Here is an 11,284-nt window from a genome sequence, read left to right as displayed (position 1 = left end):
TGGGCCTCCGCCCCTCTGGACCGGCTACCGCCTCTCTACATCTCGCGAGAACTGCTTCAACGATTCCATTCCACTTATCAGTGGCCACCCACCTGTAAAGGGCTCTCTGGGCGCTGTACCTCTTATCGCGAGAAAAAAATTCAAACGGAAGTTGATGTAGGAGAGCAGGACTTCTCTTCTCGCGATACTTGCGAGCCTCCATCTTGCTTCTGCCCCCGACAGGTTCTCCTGTCCGGGTCACTGGGACGCCAAGACCGTTCTGTGGACGCCAGTTGACAATGCTGTCCCGGGTGGTACTTTCTGCCGCCGCCGCAGCAGGTGAGAGTTGCAGATCTTGGTCCGGGCTCTCAGGGTGATTGCAAACCAGCGCGTCTAGGCTTACTTGAAAAGGGTGGGAGGAAAGTGGGTGAAGAAAGGCGCTGCGAGACTTGGGCCTGAATGGAGAGTAACGCCTCTCGGAAGGTGAGTGTGGGGTCTCAGAGGATACGAGAAGGGGACGCATGGCCTTAGTGATTGTGCTTCGCGGGGAACGAGGAGGGGGCAAACCAGATTTCACCTTGACCTTGCTGACCTGCGCCTTTGTGTATTTGCAGCCCCCTCCCTGAAGAACGCAGCCCTCCTCGGTCCGGGGTGAGTGAGAGGGGTGTGATACTCCCCTTCATTCTTATTTCATCATCGCATTTTACTTTCGGGTAATCTGCTTCTGGTTTTCGGCCGGTAGTAACCATTGTTTAGTTTATTTCAGAAGGCTTAAAGCCTCATTCAAACACTTGTGCTCCTGTAACTGCCTGGAACACTGTCGTATTACCTAATAACAGAGGATAAGTGATTTGTGGTAACTAAACTAGAAACTGATTTTGGTGTCTCCTAAGCCCCGCCTCTCTCCCTTGTGACCTTCAGCTGGACAGAGCTGCCGCGGCCCGAATCGAGGTTACTAGACTGCATACCCAAGAACAAGTTTTGTTAAATAAAACAATGAAGTGTGTTGTTTTCAGTGTGTCTCCCAGATTCCAACTTGTGTTGTCAGATCAGAGAAATTATTCGTTGGTTGAGTAAATACTTAGCTTGCCATGTACATAACCAGAGCTCACACACAGTCTCCCAGAGGAGGCAACTATAGTACAGTAGTTAACAGTGAGGACCCCAAAGCTAGAGAGCAGTGCACCTGGCTCCTCCACTTACAAGCTGTGCGACCTTAATTTACCCCTTTGCATTGTAGAGATATAGTTCATTATAAATTTATTAGAAGTAAGGGGCTTAATTCCTGCAAAACTAAAAACAGTGCTTGGTTCCTAGTATGTGCTTAGTAAGTCTTAGAAGCTGTTATTGATATTATGTCATAAAACATGTCAGTTTTCTTCAGAAGTTCTCTTTTCACTTCCAAACTTTGTCCTAAATCTTGCAAAATTCGATAACTAGCCTGTGGCTTGAAAAAGTGGCTTCCGCTGCTCTGTAATTTTTGTATATGCCATAAAGTGAGGCTGTAACTGGCTGCTTCCATCTTCTCAGGGAAGAAAGATTTCATATAGTCAAGTAAACAATTGTAATACAGCTAATAAATACATAACAAGATGCAGGGAACATCCTTGACTTCTCTTCACGTTCCGTGTCTAATATATCAAAAAGGCTCTCTGCCTCCAGATTATATCCAGACTCTGACCACTTTCACTACCACTGCTCCTGGAGTGTGAACCACCATCATGTTTCATGTAACCTATGTCAACTGCCTCCTAACTAGTCTCCTTACATCTATATTCTTGTCCCAGAACAGCCCATTCTCGGAGTAGCCATACTGATATGTCACTTTACACCACCCATACCCAACTCCCCCCCACCCCCTGCAAAACCCTCCAGAGCTGCCTATCACACTTGAAATAAAATCTAAACTTACCATAACCCAGAGGACTCAGCATGAATGGACCCCATTCTACCTCTTGATTTATCTTCTTCTCTTTTTAGCTCATTCTCCAGCCATACTGGCCTTCTTGTTATACCTATAAAAAACTGCCAAGGTTACTGTTGCCTCAGGATTCTTGTACGTCTCTCTTTTCTGCAGGTCGCTGATTCAGATGTCACTTGATCTACCAAAAACCCTTTCCCCTCTTTCCCCATTTCTCCTTAGCCCCTTCCCTCCATTTTTCTTCATGGGACCTAACAGCTGCCTGAAATTGTGCATAGGTCTATACACTCACACTTTCCAGACCCCCACTAGAATGTTTTAGTCTGTTCTCTTTCCAGAGGGAAACTGCCTCAGCCCTCATCCCTATTCTTTCTATCTACAATTGCTCATATGTTGTGTTCTTGTTAAAGAATAGGCTTTAAATTTGTATAATTGCTACCTATAGGGTACTGCAGGCAACAAGGATCTTTCACACAGGGCAGCCAAGCCTTGCCCCTGTACCACCTCTTCCTGAACATGGAGGAAAAGTTCGTTTGGGGCTGATCCCTGAGGAATTCTTCCAGTTCCTTTATCCTAAAACTGGAGTGACAGGTGAGCATTTGCCCAGTGTTTGAGTATGTTTGGATGGTATGGTTTTTGTTAACCTGGACTTTTATTGGGTTCTTACTTTTTCCACATATACCAGAAAAATCAGGTCAGCTGGTTTTTTTGTTTTGTTTTTGGTTTTCGTTTTTTGTTTTTGGTCTTTTGTCTTTTTTTTTTTTTTAGGGCCGCACCCGAGGCATATGGAGCTTCCCAGGCTAGGGGTCTAATTGGAGCTACAGCTGCCAGCCTACACCATAGCCATAGGGACACTGGATCCAAGCCGAGTCTGCACCCTACACCACAGCTCACGGCAACACCGGATTCTTAACCCACTGAGCTAGGCCAGGGATCGCACCCGCAACCTCACAGTTCCTAGTCAGATTCCTTTCTGCTGCTCCAGGATGGGAACTCCAAGTCAGCTGTTTATAAAAGTATAGGGTACAAGTGATTCAATGTAACAGTTGATTTGGTTGCTTTAACTTGTCTTCCAGATTGATTTGTAACATTGTCTCTGTTACGTGATACAAATTTATTGAACGCCTTCTTTATACAAGGCACTGTCTTAGGCCTACAGTGGTGAACTAAAGCCCCTGCCATCATGGAACATACATTCTGTTGTAAGATAGATAATAAAAAAAAAAATGAGCAAGTGTGTAATACACTTTCAGGTAGTGATAGAGCTATGGATAAATGATAAAGCAAGGTAAGGCAGTAGAGATTATTAAATTGTATGTGTGATTATGACAAAGGACTGGGCCATATTGATCAGTTTTACTCCTTTTAAAAAGGCATAAACCATGCTGAAACCTTTCATTTTTATAATACAGTATGCTTTCACTTATTTTATTTACTGCACATAACAGTTCTGTGAAGACATTTTTGTTACCGAGAAGAACTAGAAAACAAAGAATTTGCTGAGGTTTATTCTCTCCTTAGTGACTGAGTTGGACTTGAACACAGGTTCTCCAGTTAAGTTTAGTGTTCTCTGTATTACACACACTGCCTCTCTTGCTACCCAGATACTGCCGTGACTGTGGAACGTGGGAAACCAAGTGTTTGGGGTTTTTTAATCTCTCTAGGGAGTAGCCTAAAATATTAGCATCTACCCTAACTGAAATTGCAAGAAAGTAGTTTCCTCAGATCTCCATACGTGATAAAAATGCTGCACATGATTCACCTTTTTTATAAATTCACATTTAAGATTTAGACATTGAAGACTTTTTTAAAGTAAACTGTTGAAACTTTGGGAAACTCTGGGTAAGATATATTTGAGGTTGTAACCCTGTGATTCCCATAATACATCCTAACATCCTTTACCATCCTTTTGTATTGGTCGGAGACACTATAAACTGCTTCCCCAAAGACCTGCTTTGAACCTGCCTAGTGTCTTGTGAGGCACAGAGGAAAATCCTAAAGAAATGTACATCATGGTTTGTGTCCTTTCAGAATTCATGGCTTGTTTCAAAAAAAAAAAAAATAGCCATATTTGAAGCATTCCAGTAAGGTGCTATAGGAAATCTGAATCTTGTTATTTAGTTCTTTTACATACCTGCTATTCTATAGTTGTATTTGTTTTGGTTTTGTTTTTTGCAGCCATACCTGTGGCATGTGGAAGTTCCTGGGCTAGGGGTCCATCACAGCTGCAGCTGCTGGTCTGCACCACAGTCACAGCAACACTGGATACGAGCTGCATCTGTGACCTGTGCTGCAGCTTGTGCCAATGCCGGATCCTTAACCTACTGAGTGAGGCCAGGGCTTAAACCCACATCCTCATGGACCCTATGTCAGCTTCTTAACCCCGAAGCCACAACAGGAACTTCTGTTTGCTTATTTCTAACGTCAGGTTGCAATTCAGTAAATAGGCAAGAGTGGATTCAATAAATGGTATATTTTTCCGCATAAATTACTTTTGAAAGTAACCTGACATCTTGTAAAATACTTCCTGTTTGAGCAGTTGTACTAGATACTTTATATACATTATTTCTCAATTTCATCAACCTGATGAAGAAGGTACTGTTCCCATTTTACAGTTAAGGAAACTAAGCTCAAAGGTTTTCTCGATTGCTCAGTGTCTTATAAGTTGCAGAGTTAGATTTCCATGAGTCCAAATCCTTGTTCTCTCAGCTCTACCATACTACTTCTCATCCAGTGTTCCATCTTTGAATCTGATTATTTAAAATCATTATTAACTGCCTTCAGCTAGTCATGCAAAAGTGTCTCTCTTCCCCTTTTAGACATATCATATTCATTGTAATAACTTTTTCTATTTTTAGGACCCTATGTGCTTGGAACTGGGCTTATCTTATATTTACTTTCCAAAGAGATATATGTGATAACTGCAGAGACCTTCTCCGCCATATCAACAATAGGTGTACTTGTCTATATAGTTAAAAAATATGGTGCCTCTATTGGGGCATTTGCTGATAAACTCAATGAGGTAAGAACCATAAACCTTATTTCCCATTTTAGACTACACCAGAAGCATCAAAGCCATCAAGTGATCCTTTTGATATGAATGATAGGGACAGAGCCCATGGAAATTAATCTGATTATGATGATTTCAATTATAAGTCTTAATGTTATTTAGTAATTTGAGATAAATTTTTAAAAATCTACCAGACTTTCTCCAGTTTTTCCATAGTTTTGTTCATTCAGCAAGATATCACATAGCTTTTTTTGTGTGTGCTTTTTAGGGCCGCACCTGCAGCTATGGAGGTTCCCAGGCTAAGGGTCAAATCAGAGCTATAGCTGCCGTCCTGTGCCACAGCCACAGCAATGCAGGATCCAAGCTGCATCTGTGACCTACACCACAGCTCACAGCAACCCATTGAGCGAGGCCAGGGATTGAACCCGCAACCTCATGGTTCCTAGTCAGGTTCGTTTCCACTGTGCCACAACAGGAACTCCTGGGGGCAACTCTTTTTAAGGATTTGTGCAGTTCTCCCTCTGTGTGAGTGTTTTCACAAACAGGGATATAACTTAGAGGAAGCATGAAATGAATCTGTTTTTATTACCCTTTGTGTTGTCACTGACCTTTGTTGTAAATATCATAATTGCAGCAAAAAATTGCCCAACTGGAAGAAGTGAAACAGGCTTCCATCAAACAAATCCAGGATGCAATTGATCTGGAGAAATCACAGCAGGCACTGGTTCAAAAGCGCCATTACCTTTTTGATGTCCAGAGGGTAGGTTTCAGAACTTTCTAAGACAGGTAAAGTTACTCATTTGTGTGCATTTAAAACAAAAAAATTAGATCTTAGGAGGAATCGTTGGATTGACTGAGCGTATTTTATTTAGAAAAGAGAAGGTTTGGGTGGGGGTTGGTAGTTACAGCTCTGTAGCCATGTAAGGCCTAACAAGTAAATAAATAATTAGAATTGTTATTCTAAAGCTAGAAAGAATAAAAATTATAAAAGAACACATTTTGGATCCACACAGAAGGAGAATAGTCATTAAGTTATAGCTGATTAAATATGTGATATTCACAGTGAAATACAATAGGTGAAATACATGCTGTGCATTTCATACATGCTCTCTATAAGAAAATCTTACTTAACATACTTCCTGTAAGAAAATCTGATACCTTCTATTCCAAATTTACAAAGCAGATTCACATGGCAGTAGAGTTTTTTACCATGGTCAGAGCATAATTAGATAACTAAAATATTTTGTTTCTAAAAACAACTTGAACAAAACAGTATCTCCCTTTGTAAGGTCTTACTTTCTAGCCAGGGGTTGAGAGAAGGGCAGGGGAAAATTAAGCAGATGTGAATGTGTGAATATCAACTGGTGTGAGTATGTGAGTACATGTAGAATAATGAACTTATGTTAAAGGAAGAAAAATGTTAGAAGGAAAGAGTTGTTACTGTTGGATGTTCTAGAAAAGGCCTCTAGTGTGATCTTTGAGCAGAAACCTTGGAGAAGTGATGGTGCAGGCTGTGTGGATTCTGAGGAAATAATATTCCAGGCAGAGGGAAGATCAATTACAGGGGCCCTAATTCTGGAAGCTTTCCTGGTGTAGACAAGGAAAAGTAAGGAGGCCAGTATAGCCAAAGTGGAATGGGTAAGGAGGGAGGTAAAAGCAGGCAAGGTGAAGTGGCCAGGGGCTAGAGCATGTAGAATCTACACGCTTCTGTAGGACTTTGATTACTGTACTTGGTATGAGAAAGTCGTTGACTCCATCGGGCACAGGAGTGATATGGTCTCACTTGTGTTTTGAAGGGTTACTCTCACTGCCTTCACTCTGGTTTGCATTGATTTGAAATGCCTGTGAGTTAGCCAGATAGAGTTGTTAGGTAGACCATTAGATATATGAGTCTGAAATCACTGGGCAGAATTCCAGACTGGACATTTGGGAATCTTGAGCGTACAAATGGTACTTACAGCTATAAGACTAGAACATGAGGGAAAATAAATGGTGGAAACAAGGACTATTTTAATTTATAGTTGCCCTACTTATGGTCAAGTAATATAAAGGGCCTAAGAATTTGCCGTAGGACTTAGCAACACAGAGGTTCTTGTCTCCTTGGTAGAGGCTGTTTTAGTGAAGTGATTGGAATACGTGAAAGAAAAGAAATTGAAATCCGCATGTAGACCACTATCAAAATTGTGATTTTAGGAGTTCCCGTCATGGCTTAGTGGTTCAAGAACCCAGCTAGTATCCATGAGGACACAGGTTTGATCCCTGGCCTTGCTCAGTGGGTTAAGGATCCAGCCTTGCCATGAGCTGTGGCTGTGGCCAGCAGCAATAGCTCTCCTTTGACCCCTAGCCTGGGAACTTCCATGTACCACGGGTGAGGCCCTAAAAAGACAAAACAAACAAACAAACACCACAGGAACTTAGTATAAAATTATATGAAACTATAAGTAGCATGGTACACTATATGTGAGTATGGATAGAAAGTCAGGTTGGCACAATAGACGAGAGGATCTAGAGATAAAGCTAAACACATTTAGAGCTAAAGGCAATTTAGATAAGTGGCATTTTCATTTTAGGGGAGAAAAGACAAATGGGTATCTCTGTAGTTACAGAGTTGTTTTCCTAGTTTTTGCCTGGTACCAAAGCAAATTTAAAATAAATTTAAGATCTTCAGAAGATCTTTAAATAAGAAGTAAAACATAATCTAGTCCCCTTGGAGTGACAAGGCCTTTGTGATAAAGACAACAAAATCCAGAAACTTGTATCGTGACAGATGTTGACTTATCATGGTGACCATTTCTCAATATGTAGAAATATCAATCTTGTTATATGCCTGCAATTAATATACTGTTGTATGTCAGTTATATTTCAGTTTTTAAGAAATTCAGGAACTATAAGAAGAAAAATTGTTAGCTTGATCTCATAATTTAAGTTTAAATTTTACATATAGAAATTGCCATAAACGAAGTTAAGTGACATACTAGAAAGAATACATTTCATTCCATGTGACACAAAAGCGTAGTTACCGTAGGGTAGAATAACATCCCAGTAGAAAACTAGGCATAGAACATGAACAATTTTATAAAGATAGAGGCAAAAGTAAATGGCTTCTAAATATGTAAATTTTCTCCTGAGATAATGACAGAGTTGATATTCTGCTTATCAGAATAGCAGTGTGAGGGTTTGGAGTAACAAGCATAACATAACAGTGTCAGGGTTTGGAGTAACAAGCATTTGTTTTGCTGATGAGAGAATATAAAGTAGTACAACTTTTCTGTGCAATTTGACGGTGTTCAATCACAATTTAAAATGGAACTTTAAGAGCGTGGGCTTTGTAGCCCAACTTGTATTCAGGTCTTGGCAGCACAGTTTAGTAGCTCTGTGACTAAATTTAACCTTGGAGAAATTCCTTCACTTGGCCTCAATTTCCTCACTGTAGCTGGATATAATAATGGTAACTCTCCCATGGTGTGATTGGAATTGGAAGCAGCCTGGTCTGTTAGTAGAGCTTGGTTAAATACATTATGGATTATGAGACATCAAAGAGTCTGCATGTGGTAATTAGTAAAAGTGATGTTTGTGTGTGTACTTAGACCTTTGCTTTGTTCATTAAATACTTCTGGGAGGGAATACAAGAAATATATGGGGGGGTGTGGCTGGAGGAAACTTATTTTTTACTGTATATACTTTTAAATATATATTTTTACTGTATGCTGTTGGAATTTTTTTTACCACATGCATGTGTTCCCTATTCACATTAAACAAATGCGTTTTGCATAAAATTCAAGGCAGTGGTAGGTTTTCTAATTGACAGAATCCTCAAAATAGAAGCAGTCCTTTAACTGTGCAAACCGTTTTCATCACTTCTTAATTTTGCCTCAGAATAACATTGCTATGGCCTTGGAGGTTACTTACCGGGAACGGCTGCATAGAGTGTACAAGGAGATAAAGAATCGCCTGGACTATCACATCTCTGTACAGAATATGATGCGTCAGAAGGAACAAGAGCACATGATAAGATGGGTGGAGAAGCACGTGGTGCAGAGCATCTCTGCACAGCAGGTATGTGTGTTTTGAAGCTTCCGCGGTTGTGTAGACATCTGATAGGATAGGGATAGCTTGCAAGGAGTCTTTAGCCTAGAGACATAGCTCTGGCTTGTTTTTCTGGTGAGTGGTAACCGAGAAGATACTGCACAGCTGCCAGGTAGGTTTCCTCCTTTCTCTAAGTTTGCTTACCCCAGGTCAGAAAGAGCGGAAAGATTACTGAGAGCACTGCTTGTGGCACACTTGTGTATTTCTCAGTGAAACATGGAGACTGTGTCTATTTCTGAGCCTCTTCTGTTTTTTTTAGTTCCATGATTTCCATTCCATTTCCTCTTCTCGGCAACTTAACTCATTGTTCTTTTTTTTTTGTCTTTTTTGTCTTTTTGCCATTTCTTGGGCCGCTCCCACGGCATATGGAGGTTCCCAGGCTAGGGGTCCAATCAGAGCTGCGGCCGCCAGCCTACACCAGAGCCACAGCAGCACAGGATCCGAGCCGTGTCTGCAACCTGCACCACAGCTCACGGCAATGCCAGATCGTTAACCCACTGAGCAAGGGCAGGGACCGAACCCGCAACCTCATGGTTCCTAGTCGGATTCGTTAACCACTGCGCCACGACAGGAACTCCAATTCATTGTTCTTAAAAGAGGAATTTTTTCTATTATTTACCTAAACTTGATTTTCCTTTTTGAAATTTATGTATAATTTTTTTGTCTTTGTATATAAATTTCTTCTTTTTATATATAAATTCTTTTTTGTCTTTTTAGGGCCACACCCATGGCATATGGAGGTTCCCAGGCTAGGGGTTGATTTGGAGCTGTAGCTGCTGGCCTACACCACAGCAATGTGGGATCCAAGCCACATCTGCGAACTACACCACAGCTCACGGCAACGCCAGATCCCTAATCCACTGAGTGAGGTGAGGCCAGATCAAACCTGTGTCCTCATGGGTACTAGTCAGATTCATTTCCACTGAGCCACAATGGGAACTCCTAAAATTTATATTCTTTACTCAATTTCTTCTTTCCCAGAAATATAACATACTTCGGCATTTCTGGTCATTTTATACATAACCATGCAGGACTAGAAAAACAGGGTCCATCAGCTTTTAATGAATTGGAGTTTTAAAAATAAACAATCTTTTACGTAAAAGTAATATGCTTATTTCACAAACTTGTGAAACATAAAAGAGTATATAAAAGAGACAAAAGTTATTTGTGTTCTTTTTTTTTTTTTTTTTTTTTTTTTTTTGTCTTTTTTTTTTGCTATTTCTTGGGCCGCTCCCGCGGCATATGGAGGTTCCCAGGCTAGGGGTCCAATCGGAGCTGTAGCCACCGGCCTACGTCAGAGCCACAGCAACGCAGGATCCGAGCCGCGTCTGCAACCTACACCACAGCTCACGGCAACGCTGGATCCTTAACCCACTGAGCAAGGGCAGGGACCAAACCCACAACCTCATGGTTCCTAGTCGGATTCGTTAACCACTGTGCCACTACAGGAACTCCATGTGTTCTTTTTTAATTCTTTATTATCATTTTCTATTACTAGAGTTTGTTAGATTGATCTTTTCCAGCAGCCGTTAGCTGTGAAAGCTATAACCTCAGGGCCACATAGTTATGGGAGTATCTGGCTTCAATCTCTAGACAGGTTTCACTCATAAAAGCTTGGGCCAGGGAACGCTAACCAATAGCAGGAATTTACGTAAAATAAATTTCATCTCCGCTATTTTAAAAAATGAGACAATTTTTAGTAGTCTATCACATAAGCCATCATTCCACCTTGAGATTCTGTAGGAACCTCAGCATCTTATACGAGGTGTCCTCTAGAATTGCAGTGCTTATACCTTTCCATTATTTGAAAAGGTCTGACCGCCTTTCTCTTTCCTTATCACAGGAGAAGGAGACAATTGCCAAGTGCATTGCAGATCTAAAGCTGCTCGCAAAGAAGGCTCAAGCACAGCCAGTTCTGTAATTGCATCCAGCCCAGTTGAGATAGCTAGAAACATTTGACTGACTAAATGGAAACTAGTCTGTGAGACAAAATCTTTCTGTATTGCTATCTACTGAAGTTAAGTTTATCTTTCTAAAAGAAAAAAAATGAAGTTTTTGTTTCATATAATGAGAGAATTAAAACAGTCTATTGGCCAGTAAGATGTTTTTCTCATCCTTCTTGCTCTGCATTTTGAATTGTTCCATGAACACTTTTGAATAAGCAGTTTGCATTTAATACAATCTGGTACCTGGCTAAAGAGTTATCAGGATATAGTTTAAATTTGTAATTAATTCAACCATCTAACAATAAAGTGACAGTTAAAACAAGGTTTTTCAACATGCGTGAT

The 11,284-nt window shown here is 40.8% G+C and overlaps 1 protein-coding gene across 1 annotated transcript; it reads left to right on the top strand.

The window, feature by feature from the left end:
• Positions 1-192: 192 nt before the first annotated feature.
• Positions 193-11,264, top strand: ATP5PB (ATP synthase peripheral stalk-membrane subunit b). The gene is made up of 7 exons (XM_003355244.6): positions 193-318; positions 594-630; positions 2,346-2,491; positions 4,759-4,922; positions 5,545-5,670; positions 8,787-8,966; positions 10,840-11,264. The coding sequence occupies exons 1-7, from the start codon at positions 279-281 to the stop codon at positions 10,915-10,917; spliced, it is 771 nt and encodes a 256-aa protein (XP_003355292.1). The 5' UTR covers positions 193-278; the 3' UTR covers positions 10,918-11,264.
• The last annotated feature ends 20 nt before the right edge of the window (positions 11,265-11,284 follow it).

The sequence above is a fragment of the Sus scrofa genome, chromosome 4 (genome assembly GCF_054392235.1).
Source record: "Sus scrofa isolate SSC_HxYL_T2T_F1_AM1 chromosome 4, Sscrofa_HxYL_maternal_Yorkshire_Landrace_v2.0, whole genome shotgun sequence".
Taxonomy (NCBI): Eukaryota; Metazoa; Chordata; class Mammalia; order Artiodactyla; family Suidae; genus Sus; species Sus scrofa.
Note: the sequence above shows the minus strand (reverse complement) of the source record. Positions and strands in the feature narration are given on the sequence as shown.